At 33.5% G+C, this 26,015-nt stretch overlaps 1 protein-coding gene across 2 annotated transcripts in view; it reads left to right on the top strand.

The window, feature by feature from the left end:
• GABRA4 (gamma-aminobutyric acid type A receptor subunit alpha4) overlaps positions 1–26,015 on the top strand; it is a 196,245-nt gene that overhangs the window by 68,489 nt on the left and 101,741 nt on the right. Inside the window, exon 9 of one of the 2 annotated variants that reach the window (XM_019741054.2) lies at positions 3,343–12,585. The exons of the other annotated variant lie outside the window; for it this stretch is intronic. Coding sequence (XP_019596613.2) covers positions 3,343–3,876 — 534 coding nt within the window. The 3' untranslated portion in view covers positions 3,877–12,585. Of the gene's footprint in view, positions 1–3,342; positions 12,586–26,015 lie in introns of those variants that run through there. 2 annotated transcript variants of the gene reach the window in all.

Raw genomic sequence — 26,015 nt, 5'->3', positions numbered from 1 at the left:
GGCCGGCCTTCTCATTATCCCAGAATGTCTGAGGAACTGCTCCCAAGAGGTTTGGCAATATCTCCTATTAGGACCCTTAATTTAATTGGTATATATGTGTTATCCAGTGCCACAAGGATGCGGCCTAACAAACAACTACAACCTCAGTGGCCTACAATAAACATTTATTTTTGTCCTTAAGTCGATGAGTCAATTGGAAAGTTCTGTTGATCTTGATTAGGCTTGAATGGGCAATTTCTCATCTCTTAGCTGAGACAAACATGTGTCTAACAGCAGCTAGCTGTTGGATTCTAGGATAGTTTCACTGGGATGACTGGTTCTGATCCAAAGGATCTCTCCAATAGGATAGCTCAAATTTGTTCCTGCGGTGTTGGTGCTAGTGTTTTGAGAGGGAGTAGAAGCAACCAAGGAATCTCAAAGGCTAAAGCTCGAAAATGACATACCATCACTTCCACCACATACTGTTGGCCAAAGAAAGTCATAAGGAAGCCTATAGGGAAATAAACTCCATCTCTTGATGAGGGAGAAGTGGGAAGCTCACATTACAAGGGTCTTAAATATGGAGAGGCAGGACAAATTGGTGGCCTTTTTGTATCCAATCAAGCATATAGAACATGAATCACAACTGGAATTTCAGGAAGTTCCAGAAAGATACTGACCTAGAGGGAAAGACAATTGAGCCCTAAAAGTGTTCTTGTGATTTCTTCTGGGATACAGTTAAGTTATTAGAGTTAGTTTCAGACTTTCAGGTCTTACTTTAAAAATTCATTAGGCAAGATTAGATCAATGTTTGGGACTAATTAGTCCATATTACTTAGGGAAGGCCTTCTGAGTACTCTACCGAGGGCTACATGCATGCTGATGTTTTCCAGTCTGGCTGCTGGGAATGTGCACTATTCCTGGCTTTGTGTATGTCAAGTACTACTTCTCATTTTTTCAGGGGGTTCATTTTGCAGCCTTGGATAATTCCTCACACTCATAAATTTATCTGTGCTTAGCAAAATACTCAATGAGGACTCTACACATATTTGGAATTTTCCCTTTTTTCAGCATATACTTGCTTCTATGTTACTTTCTCCTGTGAACTCTAGCCACCTTGATTTCCCCAGATTCTCAGGTCCATCTCCTCAATTCAGGGAGTCTATCAGATTTTCCCCAGATTCTCCTTTCCTGCACCACAGCATGGAAATTCAAGTTTGTTTCTTTTCCTTTCGGTGATTATAGTTCTATGTTCTCTAATGTATATGTCTTCATAAACCAGTTTTTTTCACATGTTTTGTCCTATTTTTTTCTTTCTTTTGTCATTTCATGCAGAAGAGTAAATTCAGTTCTTGTTACTCCATTTTAGCCAGAAGTAGAAGTCTCCAATTCTAATGATTTATTTTTAGGAAAAAGATGGGTTTCTAAAGATTATGGGCAACCTAACTTTTGGTAGAAGAAGGCACTATGCAAAATATCGGATTATATTTGAAAATATATATTTCTATCCTGCTTGTCCAGTTGGTCCTTTATTACTCTCTTCCTTTCTCTTCTTAGTATATTTAGCACTTTGCCATAGTTTGACCCTTTATTATGTTTTACTTTTTTGTTATATTTTTTATTGTATTATGTGTGTTGGTGTACATATTATCTTACCAATGATAGTGTAAGCTCTTTAGATATTGTGGATATACCTTATACTTTATATTCTTTACATGTGTATAACATTTTAGAATTAATGCTAATCAATTACCAGTTATTCCTTTCTGTAAAAAAGAACTCAAAATCTGAGGATTTATTAAATGATGTTTATAATGTGCTTTGTAGAGGAAAAGTGCAAGGTAAACAATGGTAATTTAACTTTTAGATTGATGTAAATTTAGTTTCAGTTGTCTCTACCCAATTTAGGTGCCATATGTAGACTACAATTTCTCATGAGTTCAACTGCCACCTACTTAGAAGAATACTTCAGGCTGACATAAAGAATACTTTCTAAACCTCTCAGATTCTGTTTTGGTTCTCATTTTGTGAGGATTATTTTTTTTTCTGTACTCAGAAAACTTGAAGTCATAATTCACAAGTATATAAGATTTGGATTGAACACTTTCAACCTGCTTGATGAGTGTGGTATTGAAAAAAGATTATACTTGTAGAATAAATATTTCTTTGTAAAGTGAGCTCTCCATTAATTGTATATAATATTATCTGTGAAGTTTCTTGTAGGCTGCCTTCTTCTAATCAAACAGCTGTGAGCTGTTCTTTCCCCTTCCTCTCTCCTCTACTTCTCTATCTCCTCATCCATCATTTATTTCATAAAATGGTAGGGGAGAAGGTATCGAAAGTAGTAACTACCTACCCTTAATATAACTTAGAATAAATATAATTAAAGAGAAAAAATTGTTGCAAAAAGTCATACTGTATTCTGAGGACAGACATGATTGTTTATAGAATCACTTGAACAATTGCTGTCCTTTATTAGTATGGACAATTTAAAATTGGCTACAGAGTTATTTATCATGCCAGTCCAGATGCACAGAGAATTAATTTTAATATTTCCATGCATCTGTCCTCAAATGTAGTCTTGTTCTATACATAATATAATTTGATGGAAAATACGGAATTCCATTTTGATTTAAACATTTTTATTAATAACTACTTTGAACTCAAATATTTATGCAATGATATGGTGATGTTGTTTATATGTCTAATGCACCATTTTATTAAAACCAATTTTTCTTTGTATTTTCATTATTAATTGTGGTAAAAACCTAAAATGTATAAGGATTTCTAGATTAGTAATGTATATGATTGCCTATATAAAATTATGAAGATCAATTCCAGGGATTTAGAAATGAAAGCTTTTGGAATTTTTTTTTAAGGAATATCATGCACATATGGATGGTTATTATTATTTTTATTTTATGCATGAGAATAGGTCAAGTCTTTACTTTTTATAAAGCAAACATATACAAAACTCACTGAACTGTATACAACATATCACAGATTATTATTTACAATAAAACTGAATGAATAAGTTGTGTAAGTATCATCATGAACTCCTAAAATAAAATCAAGTATAACTATAGTTTATAGTCCTAACAGCCTAATCTTCTTTCTATAGATTTAAATTGTAATTATTTATAAGAAGGGATCATATTTTGAAATAGATTTTTGATTTTGAGTTTCAAATATATACATGTTTCTTTTGATAAGCTTTTCTATCAAGTTGAGTGGCTATAGCATCTTAATAAAGGTTTATTTTATGGAAATAGTTAATCTTAATTATTTGATCCATTTAAATTTTATATAAATCTACATAAAATGACATACCAATATAATTTTTAATATAATATACCTTTTCAGAGCACAAATGCCAATCTGAACATGAGGAAAAGAACAAATGCCTTGGTGCACTCTGAATCTGATGTTGGCATCAGAACCGAGGTAGGAAATCATTCAAGCAGACCTTCCATGGCTGTTCAAGGATCTTCTGAAGCCTCACCGCAGTCTTACTTAGCTTCTAGTCCAAACCCCTTCAGCCATGCAAACGCCGCTGAAACTATATCTGCTGCAAGAGCACTTCCATCTGCTTCTTCTTCTACTCCTAGTAGAACTGGGTATGCACCCCGACAAGCTTCAGTTGGATCTGCTTCTACCCACCATGTGTTTGGCTCGAGACTGGAGCGAATTAAGACCACAGTTAACACCATAGGGGCTTCCGGGAAGTTGTCAGCCACCACTCCTCCCTCTGCAGCACCACCTTCTGGATCTGGCACAAGTAAAATAGACAAATATGCCCGCATTCTCTTTCCAGTCACATTTGGGGCATTTAACATGGTCTATTGGGTTGTTTATTTATCTAAGGACACTATGGAGAAATCAGAAAGTCTTATGTAATTTTTTCTTTTTTTTTGCTCTTGTAGTTTCCTAAAACATGATGAACTTAATGCAGAAGGTCTTTTTAAATGTTTTTAAAGATAAACAGTTGCTCTTTACTAAAATAAAAATTCTGTGTAATTTTTCCATTTAAAAAATTCAAGCCAGTTATTGGGAGAGTTAATTAATTCCTCAGTGAAGAGAACGTGAGCCAATTTTCATTTCAGAAAAATGATTTAAATAGAATCAATTCAGTATTAAAATTAGATGGAATACAGACCATCTTGGAAAGTTGGGACAAGAGAACTAGGGCTATTAGAAATATTTGGTGCATATTTATGGATTGGAATTTGAAAACAGACTATGCCATTTTGAATATACACTATGAATATCAACCAACCATCCTAAATTTCCCAGTGGCACTGCCCTTAATCAGAATTGTTTATCGGATATCATATGCAGTGACCTTTGGAGATCCTCTTCCCTAGTATCTGCAAGAAAAGGACTTTTCCTGCTAAATGAAACATTTTTAAAAGGAAAATGGAACAAAACAAATACTGACAAATAGAGTGAAACCTCTGCTGCATCAAAAACAAAGACAGAGACCAGGGGAAATATGTTCCCTGTCGTATGTTGTCCAAACAGGACTTAACAGTTGACTTGAAAAATTGTGCTTTGAGCCAAAGTTTAACGCATTGTATGAATTCTTTTTGATAGCAGTTCATTCAGTTATGTATTCTTTCAACGTATATTTATTCAGAGCCTACCTTGTCCCAGGCACTATGTTAGACATTGTCTCTCTAGGAAAGCTCCTTCACCTTTATCTACAGTATTACTTAAATGGTAAAAGTCAGTGCATGCTAATGAACCATAAACTAGCAGAAACCATTGCATTCTTTAATGGAGGAAAATTATTTAGAGTCTGAATACATATTCGAAATATTTCTGTCTCCTCTATTGGTAGAGGACAACAGGTGCATTGTTCACATAGCCACTTTTGAGATAAGTACACATTAGTGCAATTGCAGCAATTGACTTCAAAATATAATGAAAATGTGGTACAGATTTTTCTGTAAGTGAAAATCACTGTGTACCTGAAATTAGGAATCTGCGCACTGTAAGACCTGATGGATCACCTGTCTCAAATTTGATCAGAATCACGGAACAGATTTTGATCAGAATCACAGAATCATCAGAATTGGGAACTCAATACAAGCTCTTTCAGCTGCTTTCCCAACGTACATAGATCTATATTAGCTGGTGAAATGCTAACCTTTTGGGAAGTTTTTGTGTTCATAGTTCTGTATTTCTGGGCAGTTTTGTGTTTATTTTGGGGGGAGTTTTGGTACAGTTTGATAACTAAAGTGAGTATTTTAAAATTAGAAGAGCAGCAAAGGAATGGAGTAAAGAAAAAAAAAAATCATAGCCAAGGGGTAGGATGCCACTGACTCTGTTATGCAATTTATCAGGATTTTCATGTACTGACGTTTCTTTTTCATTAGGTAGGCTTAACAACTTAATTGAATTTCTTGCAGCTGTCTTATACTGCTAAATCCAGGTCGAGGTTTTTGTTGTGTTGCTTCCAGATTTTTCTTCTATAATTCTCTCTTTCTGAGCTAGGTTGTGTGATTAATGTGTTCTGGATGTTTTGGAGAACAATTTTGATAGAAATGGCTACCTTACAAATAGGCTCTCTTGTTTTTTAGAAAATGAATGATATTAATTAATTGATATTAGTTTTTTAGTTATTGCTTTGCCTTGCAATGGTCACATATGAGACCTGTAAAATGTGTAAATGCCAAATATTAATTGTCATCATATAAGAGAAAATTCTTGTTGATTATCTCTCTAAGTATTTCCTAGAATAATCAACAGTTTTAAGGTTGAAAGATGCTTTAGAAATTATCCAATCCAAACCCCTTTTTTTAATAAATTGATGGGAGTTAAGAGGCCCAGTGAAATTGGTATAAATGTATATATTTAATAAAGAGTACTTGTACAAAAAGCTTATCAAACATTATTTCATGAATGTAAGCATATTTCTAGCCTTGAGGACAATGCTTGAAATTGTGGTTAGAAGCTATGATTGTTTATTAGTCTGACAAAATGATCTTATTTCTTTGGTGAGGAACATAGTCCTTGCTTATCTATCTATTGGTCTATTCTTAAGAAATATTTCATTGGATTCCTTTAAAAAAAAATAAAAAATTTTCCTATATTTTACAGGTATTAAAGGGATAAAAATAAATGATTTTCAATTTGTAGACCAGGATCCAAATGAATTCATAGTTATTTTTCTTACCTTTGTATATGAAGAAGATTTTAAATAAATCAGGTGGACAAATAAAGAGAAAGGGCAAAATTAACCAAGGATTCTTAATTATTAATTTGAAGAGTAAATTGACCAGAAAGTCTTATCATTAATTCAAAAAGGAATTATTTCATTTGTATACAATGTTAATAATGATGCATAGTTTATTTTCCTTTAGTTCCATCAAATTAATTCAAGGCAAACTTTTTTATTACGGCCATCATTTCTATCTTCCCAATAACTCGGAGCTATATTAAACAGGACCCTTTTGTAAAGAACCAGTCACTTTTCACCACTAGAAAAATCTCACACGTGTCATTAGGAAAGCTCAGAGGCCTGGCAATTTGTGAAGAAGAATAATTCTAGCTGAGAATAGTACCTTTGTATGTCTCTATCTTTTAAATGTGAAATTCAGAATTGTTTTATTCAGTACCGGTATCATAGTCTATCTTTCAACTCCACATTGGCCACTAACTGCTACATAATACTTCTAATTTCCTCCAGGCATGACTAGATATAATGACATATTTACATGATTAATCCACAGTTAAAAATGACTTGTATTTGTGCATATACAGATTATTTGAATGGTGTATATTTTAAATAGGACCTTAAAAATCTTGAATTAGAGTAAACAGAGAGTAGAGTCACCTTCTTTTATAGATGGAAATGAATCATACAGAAGTTAGAGATTAAGATAAAAGCACAGGGCTGGAATAAACTTTGAAAGGTCATTTTTTCAATCACCTCATCTTAGCAGTGACCATGTTTCAAGCAATGCATAAAAATTTTGTGGTTTATTTTTCCCATGAACTGGTAATTGTGTCTGGCCTAGAAAAAAAAAATCGCACCTTCCACTTCCCTGTTTTCCATTGTTCCCCTTTTCTAGATTTGTGGAAAACCTCTAGTGGAAAAGTGCCAGGTGATGGCAGGGAAATGGATGATCTGATTTCAAGTTCTGACTCTATTGCGGTTTTAGACAAGTCACTTAACCTCTCAGGCTTGATTCCTTATTTATAAGAGAAAGATATTATATTAAATAATATCAAATATTTCCTTCAATTTTAATGTTCCCTGGTTCTCATTTAGACTAATTGCAAGTGTATTCTTGGAATATGAGGTGTGATCAACAAATATGGTGAGTGTTTAAGTAAAGAAAAACATTTATTATATTAAAAGACACATTGCCATTAATCCCCTTAAAATACTCCCCGCCACTTCAAACACGCTTATCCCATGGTTCTTGCCACTTTCTGAAGCAGTTCTGGAAGTCCTCTTTCATGAGTGTCTTTAGTTGAGCTGTTGTGGTTGCCTCAATGTCCTCAATCGATTAAAAATTCTTCCTTTCATGGTCATTTTGACTTTTGGGAAGAGCCAGAAGTTGCACAGTACTAGATCTGGTGAATAAGGTGGGTGAGGACACAGGGTAATATTTTATTTGACAGAAATTGCCATACCAGAAGCAATGTGTGACACAGAGTGTTGTCACGATGGAGTATGGAAGTAAAGACACTTACGAAAGAAGACTTCCAGAGCTGCTTCAGAAAGTGGCAAGAACAATAATGGGATGAATGTGTTCGAAGTGAGGGAGCCTTTTTTGGGGGGTGGTTAATGGCAATATATGTGTCTTTTACTGTAATATATATTTTTAAATTTAAACATTCATGATATTTTTTGATCATACCTTGTAGATACAGTGAATACTTTGTGCCACAAATAGATGTTTATGGGGGGAATACCCAATTTTAGTTTGACTGCTTAATTACTTTTAGCTCATGACTCGCCTCAACCTAAGATTTCCTTACCTTGAAATAAATAATGTCTCTCCATTTAGGTTAGGTATTTACTTCCCTGTGGAAGATTTTATTCTTTAAAGACTGAAGAATTTTGGTGATTTTTTTTTCTGGGTTTTAATTCATCTTCACTATATAGGCTCCTGCTTCATGTTTGGTACTGTGCTGATTTTTAGATGCACACAGGTAAAACCAATTACTTTCCTATAGATGGTCATTGTCTGGTCTTGATGATAGATGTGTAGACAAATAATTATGGAGTGTACTAAGTGTGTCAATAGTATAGAGTGAAGACTAGATGATACAAGTGAACACTTGTCTCGGACACTAAAAAAATATATGGGGACACCTAAAACCTCAGTAATCAAATAAATAATATTTTGAAAGAATACTTTTAAAATATCAAAATTCATGCAAAATCCATGATGAGTCAAATACTCATATTTTAAATAAAGATGGAATCAGTATTGATAATATTTCCTTTTGCCTCAGGCTCTGATTTTGCTTGGTTTTGCACTGATGCACTTAATTTTATAACTTTGTTGATGGGGAAGAAGAAAGAGTGATGGCAGGGAGGGCTACGTAGAGATGATAGTGAACTGAATTTTGTACAATACTTTGGAGTTCTAGCCCCTCTATTTACTCCACAAATAAACAACAAAGAACATTTTTAGCACCACCCGAAGCATGAAAAGAGATGTAGATTTGGAACATCAAGGGGAACTCTGACTACAAATAGCTCAGGGTAGTGGGAGGGAAGAATGAATATGGGAAGTGAGAGTTGTTGATGTTGGAAGGACTTGCTGGGGCTGGATTAGAGATAATTTTGTATAAATTACTAAAGAGATTGGATTTCATTTTGGATTAGTAGTGATTTATTGACAATCTTGCAGGTTAATGAGATGAAGAGGAACATGCCATGCTTTTGTTTTAGAGAAATCACCTAATTGCTGTATGAGTTATGGAAGGGAGGGCCCTGAATCTTAAGATAGTACAAGAATTGAGATGTCTTATTCTTGTTTTCTCTCTCAATTAATCTCTGCTTTCCATTTTAAAACATTTTTATTCAATTTATTGAGGTGACATTGGTTAGTAAAATTATATAAGTTTCAACTGCACAATTCTATAATACATCATCTATATATTGCATCATGTGTTCACCACCCAGAGTCAGTTCTCCTTCCGTTACCATATATTTGACCCCCTTTATCCTCTTCCACCACACCCCTCCCTTTACCCACTGGTAACCACTAAACTATTGTTTGTGTCTATGAGTTTTTATTTGTCTTGTTCATTTGTTGCTTTCAGTTTTACACCCACATATGAGTGAAATTACATGATTCTCGACTTTTTCTGTCTGACTTATTCTGCTTAGCATGATAATCTTAAAATCCATCCATGTTGCCGCAAATGGCATAATACTTTTCTTATGAGCAAGTAATATTCCATTGTATGTATGTATGACATATTCTTTATCCAATCATCTATCGAATGAAACTTCAGTTTTTTCCATGTCTTGGCGAACACAAATAATACTGCAATGAACATAGGGGCATGTATATCTTCACAAATAAATATTTTCAGAGTTTTGGGGAATCTACCCCCATTTTTTTTTAATCTGAATGATTTCATGGTCATTTGTAAAAATGATACATGACTGTTAAAAATAAAGATAGATATTGCAGAAATTTAAAAACAATCTAAAAAATTCCACCGCTAACAATTTGTTAATATTTTATAAATATCATGGCAGATACTTTTGTATAAATAGATATGTTTGTATAGAAGAGTAGACTTATTGATCGATTAAAAAACAGAATTTTATAAATTTAGGAGCCAAATATCCCATATATAAATGTTGTTGATAAATAATAAAAATTAACTTTATCTCAATTTAAAAAAAAAAAAAACTAAACTGAAGAGATTGTCGAAATGTAGATAGTGTTTAATCAAAGCAAGACATTTTGGGGACTGTTTATCCCAGATTTCAATCTTTAATTTCAAGAAAGTTTTTTCCTATTATGTGTCTAAATAATTTTTTTCTTACAGAATGCTGATTATGTTAAATCTCTTGCATCTATAACTTATTTATAATATTCTCCATAATCACTTCTGTATATTTTAATTTGTTGTCAACTTTTGCCAACCATAACCCAAGTGAGTTTTCAATTGCATGCTATTTTGTAACCTATAATGCAATTTTCAGTTTCATAATGGTTTTATTCTTCTCCATTATTTCTTGGTCTTTGCCATTTCATTTTTTCATTTCTTCTGTTTTTATAATCACTATTGAAAATGACATCTTTTTTTGAGTATCTTGGTTAATGAGATCATACCTATAATTTGTTTGAAACTACAGAGAACAATCTATGTCAACTTTTCCTCTGTTTCCTAAAAAAACTTTTTCATTGGTAAAAACTCTGTTTTATCATTGTGTTTTTGCCCCCTTTGTCTATGTTCCACGCTGATTTCTTTTTATTAATTACTGAATGAAGCTAGCTATTCATTGAATGAATCAGATCAGCCCATAGCAGCTATTTAAATGTCAGGTTTTAAGCCCATCTCCCCAAATCTGTTTTGTCTTCTGCCCAGGGACCATATTTTTTCTCTATTTTTGGCTTTCAGGTGGCCTATGTGGCTCACAGTGTAAAACTGTCTCAGTTTTACTTTCTGTGTTGTTAGTACTCTAGTAATTATCATCTCTTTCTCTTGCTTTCCCACTATAATGCTAGTAGTCTATGTTATCCAGCAGGCTGCTTCATAACTGTCAAGTATAATCTATCAGCAATTGTTTCTTTACCCCCATATTCTACCATTTGGGAATATATAACTAAAATTCTATGAAGACAATTTTTTTTTTCTTTTGCCTGTCTATGTTCCTCCTTGTGGCAGTCTTTGGAGGACGTCTCAGGACCATGATACTCAGTGAAATATATATCCTATCCAAGACATGTGCCAGTCAATTTTCTTTCTCCTATTAACACAAATGTTTCTGTATTTGGAAGCTATTTATCATAGTTAGTTATCAGTTAGTTGTGATTACAGATGTGGTTTTCATTTTGTTTTTCCAAGTTTTTCATTATTTCTGTTGCTGTTGGAAGGATTTCATAGGAAAGGAGTAAATTACAAATGCTTTTATTTAACCATTTTAAATTGAACCACCATCTATCATTTGCATTTCATTTAGTTCAACAGATTACTTGTTGATTAGAGTATCTATTCCTGATATTCATTGAGAAACAGAGCTATGTGTTTTTTCCCTTCTGTATAACAAGTGTCATTGGAATCAGGTATTATACCTGGATTAAATCAGTGATAACACAGTTGATGGAGAACACTTCCCTTTGAGGGAAGGAAAAGAAACTATACTAGAAAATAAATATTATTTTAGTTAACTTTTGACTGACTTATTCTTTTTCAGTGTTTTGTATTTGTGAATAGTAGTGTGCATTTTATCTTTGCAGATGTTTGCTAATATAGTGGAACATGTTTGTTGTCATTTTGATGATGTACACTGTTTCCTAGCTTAAATATACAATAAATCAGACTTCATTTTTCAAGATACATACAAATTATTGTTGGTTAATGAGGTCAGTTTTTAAGATTTTAAGGAAATTTCACTGTAAAATGAATCAAAACTCAGTTTTCATGCAGTCATGCTCTATGCTGTAAGACATTGAATGGCCATAGTAAATAGGAGGTTACATTTTTCCACTGGTTTATCTTCATGATAAAATTCCTTAACAATTTTACACTAAAAATGTTGAGAAGTGAAGAAGAAATAAAAATAAAGTATTCTGTTTGGTTTTTCAGTTGGAGTGTTACACAAACCAAGAAATAAAAGCTTATCTGCTTGCCCTCTGAATAATTTTAAATTGTTTGTTTAATTGTGCAGTTGAAAATATTCTTTATTATGGAAGAAGAAAAATAATAATATATATTTATCATATCATAAAAACTAAATTTGTTATCTTTTGAGCTTCATTATTCTTGCTCAACCAGAATAACAAATAATAAAGTGTAACATTTAAAACATTTCAAAATTTGGTAAGGGATACAGGTGTTTTGATTTTTATGGGAATACCGGTTTTCTTTTTGTTTTTTTGTTTTTTTACAAAGTACATATTTCTTGAGCTTAGTAATCACATTGACCTCCTGAAAGTGATGATTTTATTCTATGTAAGAGTACTATCATGGTATATTAGCGTGAAGAACACATAGTCATTATAATTTTTTCGCAAATTTGTTTTTGAAAAAATGAAAATTATTAAATGTTTGCTTAGTATTTTAAAATTATTTGTAATGAAATATTTTTTTCAATGCTGTCTCTTTAAGCAAACTTCTTGGTTCTCAAAGCTAAACTTATTACTCATGGTAATAAACATCTTTCGCTTCTTAAAATATATACTTGAGCATAGCATTGTGGAATAATTCAGGTTTCAATTTCCCACTGGAGAATGAATATTTAAATTTAAGGTTTTAAATTTATATAAAATTTGTTCTTAGATAATTATATTTTAAGATTTGTTGGAGCTAAACTCTGGAATCATTCAACTACAAACATTGTATCTATCTAATGTATTTTTTTCTATTTAAATTTAAAACAATAAACAAATATCTTTGGAATATTTTTGTTTAAATTTTTTTTCTCTGTATAAAAATTATTTATTTAAATTGCTAACAGTATTTTTTTCTGACATTATATGTCACTTTTGTAGCCCTGGCCCTATCATGAGTATTCCTAGTTTTCACTTACTTCGAATTCCCTTCATGACCAATATCATCATCTAGATTACAGTTTTGTCAAGTTTTTATGGTTGGAAAATATCTTTGTGGGTGACATAGATGAAGAAAAGTTATAGAGCCCATGACATCTGATGCATCACAATAAAAACCTTTAACTATGTGGTTTTGATTAACTAAAGGGGCATCTATGTTCTGATGAGTCAAAATTAATAAAGTATAGCAACCTGTAACTTAATCCTAACTTGTAAGACTAAAGTAAATTTCTGAGAAACTGAATGAGGCTAACTTATAAAAATATGTGAGCTTTTGCCTTTTAATATCTAGCTCAGAATGTTACCTATAATTATTTTGATGAAAGGAAGCACTTTGAACACTCTGTCATTAAAAGACTTTAATGAAAGTCTTTTAAAATTTTATAATATATCATGAAACATTCTGAACGTAACCCTCCTTGTTCTGAAACAACTGAAGAGAGATTCAGGCTTTTGATTTATGCCTTTTAGAAAAGAGAATGTACCTGAGAGAAAAATAGTTGACCACAGATTTTCCATAACATGCACATATACACCACACATTCCTATATGAATACATACGAATAAAATACATAGTATATTATTTTTTGTTTGGTTTAATGACATTAATTAAGTCTCCTCCATATTTAATTGTATTTGTTCAGTTAAATATAATTCTTGTTATGGACTGAATGTGTTTCCTCAACATGCATATGTTGAAATCCCACCCCACCATGAAATGGAATTAGGAGATGGGGCCTTTGGGAGGTAAGGATGGGGCCTTTAGGATTACATGAGGTCAGGAGGGTGGAGCACTCATGAATGGGGTTAGTGCCCTTATAAGAGTTAGGGGAGATTGCTTCCTCCCTCTGTTCTCTACTACATGAAGATATGATAAGTCAACAATTTGTAAGCTGGAAGAACCCAACTGTGCTGGCACTCGGATTTTGGACTTCCAGCCCCCAGAACTGTGAGAAATACTTGACTGCTGTTTAAGCACCCAGTCTATGGTACTCTGTTGTAGCAACCCAGACTGACTAAGGCAATTCCCTATTCTTGTGAGAACATTTCTATTAAAAATTAATATTTAAATATATGGACCCTTTATTGTGTAGGGATTTGTGCTATGTTTTAAAAAAAATCTTTGATTTTCAGGTGTACAAATTAGCATAATAGTTAGATATCTGATAAAGGACTGGTATCCAAAACATACAATAAACTCTTAAAACTCAACAATAAGAAAACACACAACCCAAAATATTGTATTAACTATGTACAGTGTCAGATGGGTAATGGACTTATTAAGGTTATCACTTTGTGAAGTATATAAATGTCTAACTACTGTTTTGTCTTGTGCACCTGAAACTAATATAATATAGTATATCAATGGTAATTGAAAAATAAATTTTTTAAAAATTAAAAAAAAATTGAAGTTCTCATTGATCACCAGATCCTGTTTCCAACTGTACTGAATACTAGTTAGAAAGTGTCTGTCTGCTGTATTCAGTGTTGATAATAGAGAAGCACAGCTAATTGGAGAAGAAGATGGAAGTCAAAATCAAACAACCCAACTGCTCCCAAACACAAGCTTAAATAGAGAGGTAGGAAAAATAAGTTAACGGAACACGTAAAAGTATTATAACTTTTCAAACTGGATTCCATCAATTGTTTAAATTTTACCATTTCCATTTGTCATAATCTATAAATAATTTCTCCATAGTTTATTTTTGGAGTATAATAGTAAAAGGTTAATTTTTTTCCCAATTAATTGGAAGCAGAAGCTCAATGCTGTCTGCTTGGTTATGAAAATACACACTGAGGTGGTTCAGTAATTGTGTACTTGCTTACAGTGTTACCTAATCTGTATTATCATCCTCTGTGCATTCTGAAAATTAATCTCTCTCACAAGAAAAATTACATGAAATTCTTGCTATTATAGTCTAGTATGTTTTCTTTATGTCAAATAGGCATCCATCATGTGAATTCTTAAAACTATCCCTCATTTCATTCTGGAGAATGTAAAATAATGTCATCCATTTAACATTGTTTTGGATTATGTTTCCATTTGAAAATTCTTCAGGGTAACATTCATCAACTTGGTATTCTAGGCAAACAGATTCATGAATCTGTATCATTAGCATTAAGATAAATGCTAATCAGCGGCATCATTTATTAAGTAAGACCCATATGTCTGCTTGTAGAATCATATTGTCAAGTTGCCTCATGTTCATTTATTAGTTGAAAACTAAACAGATTGATACATGGGTGCTTTTAACAGAGGGATAAATCTCAGTTGACAAGTTACTCCAACATTCTGATAATATTTCCATTTCTTCCTTTACTCCAGTTTCTTGCATTTTGCCTACGCTCTTCTTAGTGTAAACATAATGTAGTATGGTGCCCAAACTATTTCCCTCCATAGTTTATGGTGTTCCTGCCAGTGCCATGGAGAGATGAGAACAAAAATCCCTTTCTTTTAAAATGAAAAGGGTAAAGGCATCATTCCATTATTGTGTATGTTTAAGTGCATAATTTTCTAACCAATAAAACATGTAATATATAATACTCCATAAATGAGAACAATATATTCTTTACTCATTGTAGGACTACGTCTAATGTTTCTTTTATCAAGAAAAGCAACAGTGAGGGAAAAGGTTATTGCTTTTTATTTTGGAAAAGATTGTGTTGTGAATAGACTAAAACCTTCCGGCCACTCTAAGAATAAACCATACATAGAATTGAAAATGCCCTGTAGAGATTGTGCTAACTGAATTATTCAAATGCATCTCTTAAAGAACAGATCTAAAATTCTGGCATCCATCAGAAAGGTTGAGTGATACGTAATCTGTTTTCCATTACACAATTACTCCTTGCGTTTCTGCTCAAGTGGTGGCCTAATTTCCGGCTCCTTGCTCTCATCTTTCCAACCCCACTTATTCTTCCTGCTGATGTCATAATAGTTCTGTTCATTTCACACGTGCCTTAAAGTTTCTGTTGGTTATCTATCAATTTTGGGATAAATATGAATTCCTTACCATGGCACTCAGGGCCCAACACAATCCAACTCTAATGTCGTCTTCATCCTCTCCTTGCACCTATTCTATGATCTGGCCACCCAGGACTACATGGAATTTTCTAAAACATAATCTGCATGATCATATTTTCGTGTCTTTTCAAGTTAATCTTTTACCTCAATTGCCTTTATCCTGTTCTTGTTTGTTGACGACCTCTGTTGTGTGGGGGACCCTGCTCGCTGCGCCATTTGTCACGCAGTGCGTCAGTGGGGTCTCAGCTCCCACTCCCCACACAAGAATACAGGATATGGTGAGGCCAAAAAGGAACACCCATGGAGCCATAGGTAGGGGAGTCATACCACTATATTCTCGCTGGTGGCTGGGTTGGAGAAACAGGAAGCAGGAGCCACACTGTTCGCAACCCTCACTGCACCGCTTGCAGGCTCAGCCACCATCTTCTTGCTAGCCCCCATTTTCTGCTAGCATAGCCACAGCAGTTATATTAGTGGCCAATGGCTCACTGGTTACAGCTGACGACCAACTAGCCACAGCTGATGGCCATCCAGTCACAGTTGATGGCCATTTACTACCTGAGCCAGCACCTTTCCACGTGAGGCCGAGAGCCTGGAAACTGCACTCCTGGCTCTGTCCCCACAACCTCCTATAAATCACAACACTAATATCCCCTTTCACTGGGGCCATCTCTGATACTTCTTAGTATAATTAATTGGTAACATATATTTTTTATTTGTAAAGTGACTATATTTGGATAAAGGGTGAATAGGCTATGATCATAAGTTCACAATTTTGTCTTGTAAGTTTAGTAAGATCAAAACCAATGTGCCCATTGTCTGATGACAAACTTAGGATCCTATCACAGTGCGTGGCAATTTTCAGGTTTAGTTAATTAGATAATTTGAATTTAGTTGATTGCCAAAGAGGACAGTATTCTAATAGTTTTCACTTAATTTATACATTTTGATAATATAATACTTAATTACTTAAAAGAAGGCAAAACAGACTACTTCATACAATTTCAATTTAAAGCTGTATACTACGACTAAAACAACCATTTTTAATGCTCTCAACTAAATGTGCTACTATGGGTCCATAATCATAATTCTGACATTTACTTGATAGCAATTGGAGGCGGATTCAGATGTATGTATTTCAAAGTTGTTGCAAAATTGTATATTTTCATTGAATAATAAATATAACTTTATTGTTCTTGACTGTCTTTTCCTCACCTGTCAGTTAGTAGGACAATATATATAGAAAATTGAAAGGATCAGCTTCACACTCATATCATTGTTGAAAATTCTTCTTCTCTTTATACCTGAGCATTTTTGCCAGTGAAATGCTCAAATAAATTTGCGATTCTTTGAAAATAATCGTGGTTTAAATTATATACCATACCTTATTCAGATAATATAATTTTTTTTAAAAATAGATGTTCTGATAAGAAGTTGTAGGATAGCATTGGTTCCACTGGTTTCAAAAGCAGAACATTGACATTTGATTGTTGTTCTATGAAAACCTCATTTTAGTAATAACATATTAGTGCGCTGCTATGTCTTGCTAGCATATACCAAACTCCTTTCCACAGTGAGAATAGGAAGAAAAAGGTGGTATCAAGGAGGTAAAAGGGTGAGAAAAATTAAAAATAGTGGTAAGGAGTATTTTGAGAAGAGTTCCACAAGGTTTTTAAAGTTGGCCAGGAGCAGAACGAAATTATATACTTTACAAAGCAGGGATATCACTCCACTCTTTTTAGATCAATTTTCAAATCTTGTGCAATTAAAAGTTAAGCATGGGCCACAGCAAATAAGCTTAGATAGTGGAAAGGACAAAACAAGAAGTGTTTTTCAATAAATATAATATGAATGTTTATGCTTGTTGTTGTTCTTCTTTCTGAATTATTCACACAGATACGTAGATGTTTATTATGATACTACTGTGGACACACTCAAATTGTTGTTGCTGATCTAGCCACCTGTATTACATGTTGTTGTTTTCGTGGCTGTAAATACAACAGTAAATCAGTCGTTTCTCCTACCTCATGACTAATTGGCAAGAAATTACTTCGTTATAACACAAATTGATCTTTATATTATGTAAGAATAAGTTAAAGATAGAGGAGAAGCTGTGGAAATGAAAATAGAGTAAGGGCAGAAATAATCTTAGGATATAAGATTTATAAAAGCAAAATTAATACTTTTAATATTAAAAAGTTATTTGTTGTACCATTTGTCTTAACATGGCTTCCTCTTTGGGAATTCCTAACTTCTCCTGGTTTTATACACTTCAAGAACAGATTACATGTGATCTAGTATTTTATTTTACTTTCAATATTTTAATGTTACTCTCAAGTTACATGGTATATGCTGGTAACATTGTATGGATGGAAGATTATATACAAGTGACTCTTATTGAAGAGTTAGTATTTCTTTTTCTCTGTTGAGGGAAGAAGTATGTCTAATATTATATTAGTAATTGAGTCATATGTTTATGATATTGATATATTTTTATATTATCAGTATTGGTTTTATTTTCAAATTTTATCTTGATAGTGTTTTCACAGTTTATATACATCTTGCCACCTGATATGATGAAGCTGAAAATATTTTTGATGAGTTTAACGAATATTGGCATGAATTATTAAGCAGGCAAATGCACACAATATTGTAAATGGGAGACTACAAACTGAGATATGTAAGATGACAATAAGTTGCCTCACTTATTACCTAGAGGTAGGTCAGCATAGTGATAGCCCATGGGCTCCAGATTCATGTATCACTTAATAGCGGGTGACTTTAGACATTTAATTTAATGCCACTGCTGTTCAGTTTCCTCATCACTCACATAAAGACACTTATCTCAAGAGTGGTTTTGATGTTTAAATGAGTTGATTTATTTGAATATGTTTTGAAAAGTACCTGGCACACAGTTAAGTGCTAAATAAATCTTGGATGCTATCCCAGTTATCTAAAGTTTATTAAGATAAGCTTTCCCCAGATTTGGTGGTTTAAAACAACAATTTATTGGTTTAGTTTTCATTGTTGTGTTGGCTCATCTGAGTGGTTCTCACTTGGAGTCTCTTTTGCAGTTGCAGTCCAATAACAGGCAAAGATGGAGTCACAGGAGTGTTTTTACTCACAGGCCTAATGCCTAGACTGAGAGGGGTTCCATCATAGTGGCTATTCGAGGACTTCTTTCTTTATGTGGCTACCTTGTGCTTTCTTATAGCATTGCAGCCTCATAAATCAGATTTCTTACAGGGAAGCTAGCTTTCCCCAGAGCAAGCATTCTAAGAGATAGGAAGTGAAAGCAGCAAGTCTATTAATGCCCATGTTACAAACTGGCACAAATATGGCACTTGTGCCATATTCTGCAGGTCACAATAGTTAGAGTCCCCTCAGATTCAAGGAGAGTGGACATAGACCTTACTTTTCAATGGGAGGGGTGTCAAAGAATTGCAGCCATCTTTGATCTGTCACATATATTAACATTATTCAATGACCTATTTATTGAATGCTGACATTTCACACCTTTTTGGCAGTTGATAAACCTGTATGGAATTTATATATGTTGACCCTAGACTCTCCACTTTAAGACATTAAAAAAAACACAAAAAAACAACAAAAAACCACAGAAAACCAAACATGGTCTTTGAATAATTAGCTTTATAATCAGTACAGAACTGCAGTCTATGAAAAATAACCCAAGCTATTATTTCCATTTGACCTGTGACACCAATATAGAAGAGAGCATGTAGAGGAAGAATCATTCATCCTTCAATAAAATCCAGAGAAGACATATATCTTTACATTTATAACATACGAAACAAAACTGTGAGAGAAATGGGTCACGTATGTTTCTCTCAACAGGGTGTCAAAATTAGAGGTCATTCAGATTGCAGGGAAAAGAATTACCAGAGCAGAGTGATTTCTTCCTCAAACTTAGCTAAAAATAACAGCACAATTAAGTAAAAGGACTCTGAGCTTTGGGATTGTGACAGTGAAGATGTCATATCATTTTGCCCATTAATTGTTCCTTTATTTAGTTAATTGACTTCAGACCAAATTGTGGGCTGGCAATTGAACCAATTTGAAACAAGGAAACTCTTATATCAGTTTTTGAGGTAGAGTTTTAGAAATTTAAATAGTCTATAAAACAAGCAGTTCATATGATCTAAATAAATGGAGATGTCAGTTCTGTAAAATTACCCAAAAGCCGTTAATTAAAAAAATAACAATAAAAGGAAAAACTTGCCAGGAAGCATAAAGTACAGCTTCTCATAAAATCATGTGTGTACTCAGGTTATAGGTTATCATAGATGTAACACAGAAGTGCTAGCATAGCTAGGTAATTATTTTAGACTTGAAACATTTTTTTAATCAAGGCATTATTTTATGAAAATTTCTCCTAAATTCCATTGGTTGTTCTATTTTTTTGTCCTTTTGAAATCAGAGTGTTATACTCTGGTGGTCATAGAATCATCACAGCAATCAAAAATCAACTTCCAAGTGAATGAATTTATTTACCTGGACTTCTTAAACACCAAGAAGTGCATACATATAATACCAATGAACACTTTTTAAAATCCCCTTTTATGTCCCATCAGTTTTTCCCACATTCCACAATTACTTCCATACCCCTCCTCGAAAAGTCTCCACAAATGCCTCCCTTAGACCTATATCATGTACTTCTCATCGTTTTGCCCTGAGTGCTTTCCTCCTAGCTGTTGAGTTTAATTTTTCCTCATGTTCAATTTCAAAGAAAAGAACCAACTGGCAATTGACAAACATCTTCTTTAGAGCATTCCAATCACCCCTTCTCCCCAACTTGGATTTCTGAGTGAGATCTAAATGGAGAAGTGGGGTAAGATAGTTAGTATTCAGAGACAGAGGAGACAAAGAGCTATGGGAAAATAAGACAGGTAAATGCAATGTTCCCCTGCTCAATTCTGAGATTAAGCTCTGTGAGTGAACAAAACAAAATGTATGTAATTAGAAGTAAGTACAAGGTAAGAGAATTAAAAAAAAATACATGTAGTTGGGTTAGAAAAGATCTTCTCAGAGGGGACATACTTCCATTCCTTACCTGGAGAGTTCTGAAGGTGTCAGACTCACAGAAACATACCACACAAAATAATGTATATCTTATTTCCTGGCATCTGTCCAACATAGTATTTAAACCAGATTTTAAATTTTTGTTGAATATTAGTATTCATATTTTCATTAAAGTAATTCAGGGTGGATTTGTCGTATCTTGACCTCATATTTCTTGCTTCTGCCATGATCTCATTTTGAAACGTTTGAAGTGTGTGTAGTAAACAAAATTCTGATGTGACACATAGTCAAGACTGAAAGAATCAACAATAGATTGTCTCTTGTCTTGATCTTTGCAGATCCAACATAACTAACATATTTCTCTTATGAAAATTATACAAGATATTTACTAATACAGCAAAGTGATCCGGGACACTAGCAGCTCAGGAACAGGTAGGAAGCTAACTCCTTCTGATCTTAACTTAGGTGGTGAGGTCAAAGTATCTGATACTATTCCCCTTCCTGTCCACTTGGGGTACCATCCAAATTTTTGGATGTGGCCTGGTTAATGTATAGGCCTGAATAAGCGGGGGACCTCCATGCTCAAGACGTCAAAAGGTGGGCTCAGTGGAACACTATAGATACAGGTACACAAAATCTGCCTGGGCAGCTGAGGCTCACTCATGCTGCTCTTGAGCACATACAGAGTAGTGGAATGTTCTTGTGATAGTTCTGTGATTTGCTATGTATTATAAATATATAAGCATTTTATTATTTAGCACAACTTTTAATTTTTCAATAAACCTTTTCAGGAGCAATGAACTTAAAAGAAGAAAAGTGCAATGAACTTAAAAGAAGAAAAAGGATATTTTAAAATTAAATTCTTGTCTTCAAGAAAGCTGATAAATCATATGTAAAGTATACATAATATGTGCCAATACTTATCACCCACCATGAGAACATTCATAATATTATTGTGAAAACCAGAAGACATAGACTTGATGAAGAATCATCAATATCTACTTGAATGGTTATTACAGCAGGTCCTCTAATAACATTGTTTCATTCAACATCATTTCCTTACAGCATTGATGAGATGCCATAGGAACTTAATTCTTGTTTATGTTAATTAGCCTATGGTAAGACTGGTTTCATTACACATCGTTTCCTTAAAGTAGCAAAACCTATTGACAATGTTGAGAACTGACCAGTTATTTTAAGTAGACTGAACTGGAAGATAAGATATTAACACATGGCTGCAGATGGCACATGTACATATAAAACTGTGAAATAGAAATTTTCCTTTAGAATAAATGATTATTCTTCTAATTAGATTTTCTTATTTTTAAGAATAAGTTTTCTAGTGTATGTTGAGACATGTATGTTGAGACATAAATTTTGTTTATGTTTGTTGCTACATAAATCCAGTTTTACATCATTGTTATCAGATGCTTCAAATGGAAAACCAGTTAAATAATTTCCAATGTTTTTTTCTGTTCAATTTATGAAGTCAAATCAAAACTTGAAAATGCGTTCTTCAAAAGTAAAATGTGTTATTATTATTTTATTTTACATTCAGTTAAAGAATTATATTTAAGATAAAATTATCCCCAGTATAGTATGAATTTATATTGGGCAGAGCACAAGTTTGTAGTAAAAACATAAAAATTCTTATTGAGAAAGATTTGGAATAACTATATCCTTGGAATTGGCTGTGATGTGCATATAATTCACAAATGCATCCAAACTGCGACTGACATAGAATCTAGTACAATTGTCAAAATTCACGAATATAGTTATATATAACAATTTGATGATTGAAAACTACAAAACTGTGTTAAAGCTAGAAAATTGAGTACCAAAAGACTCAAACATAATAGCACATTTCCTCTCTTTGTTGTCCCTAAATAGGATTTTACAAATATCTGATTCTTTAAAAACACACTTTGTAAATAAATTCAAATGGTCTATAAAGGTGTTGAACTTTTTACAAACAAACATTTTAGTAAAATTTTGTTGCATTTTGTGAAAAATCTTTTAGAAATTTTTACTCAAACAACTCAAAAATTATTGCTAATAGAATTCAGATTTTGATGATTTTGCAGATTGCAGTTATTGAAAACAAAGCTTATGACACAAGCAACCATTTAAATTAACCCCTACAAAATCAAGGAATAACCTAAACAGATTAATTGGATTTCAACTTTGAAATTCTATAATTGTACTTTGGAACATATTAAACCTATATGTTTGGAGATCCTCTTATAATTGAATATGTTCACATTCTTAGAGAAATAAAATGAAATATAAAATGCTTTCCAATGTGCAGCATCTAACTTTGGCAAAACCTTAAAAAGATTCATAAATTATGGAAAACTTATTTTTATAAAGCTTGTGTCATACAAAGGTTTGAAGACTGGTATTCTGAATGGAGACAAAAAAGATAGTACTTGTGAAAAGGTTTGGGCTGAAAAATTTACATGTTGCAATATAAAATATACAAATGATATTTTTCTTTAGTATAATTTTTCCTAGCTTATTTTGTTAATTTAAAATATTATTATCTACAGTGAGGTGTTCAAATTTCCCATCTATCAATCATAAAATACATATTTGAGAAGACACTAGGCAATTAAAAAATTTAAAAACAATAATACTGTATCGAATTTTTTCTTCAGAAAAAAAATATTAGTGACCCAGTATTATAGACAAAGTGGAAACACTAATTCAAATACATCAACATGTGCCAAGAATTTTCATTCTGTTATTTTTAACGTTTATCAATATAAGGACATTGAAAAGTTTTTGCTTAGTTATTTTAATTTTTAGAAATAATTTAACAACATGAACTTTGAATTGCAATTTTTATAAATTCACCATTGTAACTTCTCACATATTTTTATAATTTGAATTAACTTTATTGTACCCTTTGACTTTCAATGGTCCTCGTTTGGACAATACATTATATGGTTACCATGATTAACAACATGGCATGCTTAGATGTCAGATACACTGTGAGAGACTTGTAGCTCCCCTTGCGGTCACAGGCAATCTCAAAGTTCTCTTGTGACCAAGTGGGATGAAGATGTAACTGAGAGAAAGAGCCAGTGAATTTGCCAAAAGGTTGCTGCACCATGTAAAGAAAAGATCTCAACATGAGAGACTGCGATATGTTGAGGAGTAGGAACCTTTATTCTTCCAATGGTGTTTCCTTCACTGTGGAGGGACATATAGAAGAACAACACCCCTAACAATGCTCGGTTTCTTAGTTCTTCCGGTGCAGGTGGCAATCAGTGATCTGATTGGTCAATTTGGGAAGAGAAAGTTGGCATGACCCACCCCTTCCTTTCCTCTTAGGGAGGAGCTACTCATAGGAAGTGACAGTTTTTATCCGCTCCTTCAGGCTGTGAAGTTGGCTGCGACGGAATTGACCTCTGCGCCATCTTCCGTTGGATGTTGTCTGTGATACCGTAGTTGGTAAGTCCATCTGATTCTGGGGTTGCCTGTCAGTAAGCCTGCAGTTATAAGCCACAGCCTTCAGTATCATCTCTATCGGTTATGAGATAATATTTTAGTTTTCTTGCTGCTTTACTTCTTTTATATCTCTCAGGGAAAAAGTGACATTACTTCTTAGACCCTCCTCACACCCCGACATCTAGGAAATAGAGTGGGAATAAAGAGAAAGTGAAAAAGAGAGGAATTCTGTGTTGTAGAGTGTGGACTAAAACTTTTCACGTGCTTCTGGCATGGCTAAGTGGGTGTTAAACTTTGACAGTAGTGGGCTAGGCACTGACCTCATCTTTTCAGCTGTAGTGAGTTGTTGCAGCTCAGGGTGATTTTGTCCACAGGAGAGTGGTTCTTAGAAAACACCCACTGCTGTAGAGGCAAGTCTGCATACTTCAGGCTGTCAGCAAAGGTAGGCAAGTTTTGAAGGGCTCAGCAAGCAAAATCTGACCAGGAGTGCTCAGATACCCTTATTAAATGGTCCTAGCCAAACAGTTGCTGCTGCTTGACCTGGTACTCTGCGTACATGGGTTTTTCTAGGTAGCCTTGATGGGACAAGCATTTGTGTATAGAGAGAGTCTTCTTAATGTACCATCCTTTCATAGGTCTCAAAGTGTTTCTGCCAAATCCAGCAGTACCTGCAAGAACTGTTTAGTGCCAGGCCTATGTTGGTGGCATGGAACATCTGCTCAAATTGTGTGTTGATTGAATTGTTTTGATTCCCCTTTGGAATGAAGAGAGAGGGAACATTAAAGGGACAAATCTAGGAGTCATGTGACTTGTCCAAAGGTTTAAAAGTTGCTACTTCTTGATCTCAAGTGCCTCTGAATTTGATAATTCTGTATGGTCTGACCATGACTTTTGATCACTGAGATTCAAACAGACTCCACCCATAGGAGGGTTAGTGGATGTCAGACTGAAAAAAGAATGAGAGGACTTACTGTAAAGAGCATATACCTTCTTAAATTGAAGATGAGAAACAACTCAATAAAATTATTGCAAAAACAGTGGCTAAGAAAGCAAGTAAAAAAAGGCTTGTGCTTGGAATGCTCTGGTTCTACTGATTTTGCTTAGGAGTTCAAAGTGTTAGAGTAGTTTAAAACTTCTGTTTCAGGGTTAATATAGAAAAAATGGGAACAAAAGAAAAAATAGGACAGAAAAGGGATGATGTAAAAGACATTAAAACAGCATCTTAAAGATTGGGAAAGGTTAGGAAGATCTGTTGACTACACAAAGAAGTATAATTAAGTGATTTTCAAGGTCATATAGTCATTGTAGATTTGTATGGAGGTATAGTTGTGCCTTGAAGGAACATGCTCAAGAATTAGGACTCAACACATGGCTCAGCAAGACATGAGGCATATTGAAAGGAGCCAGGCAAGATGAGTTAAGACTAAGCTTGGATGGGCTTGATGATGTTCTGATGGTAGAACAGCTCTTCCATAGAATTATCCATCCCAAGAGGAGAAAATATTTGTTTAAACAGTAGATGTTTTTAGTAAACTCATAATTTAGTTATTTTATTATTGGTGGTAGAGATGATTCTGGAATTTAAGAAACAGAGGACTACTGTCTAGAAAAGAGAAGGAAAGCATGTATCCATTTCCACCAAACAGCAATAATTTTATTTGGAGAAGAGCCAAAATTAATACACAGTTTAGGCAGTTGGAAACTCAACTCCTAATCATATTAAATAGTTAATGTAGTTGAAGGATAGAAGAAAATAAAAA

Source organism: Rhinolophus sinicus, linkage group LG02, assembly GCF_036562045.2.
Source record: "Rhinolophus sinicus isolate RSC01 linkage group LG02, ASM3656204v1, whole genome shotgun sequence".
Taxonomy (NCBI): Eukaryota; Metazoa; Chordata; class Mammalia; order Chiroptera; family Rhinolophidae; genus Rhinolophus; species Rhinolophus sinicus.
Note: the sequence above shows the minus strand (reverse complement) of the source record. Positions and strands in the feature narration are given on the sequence as shown.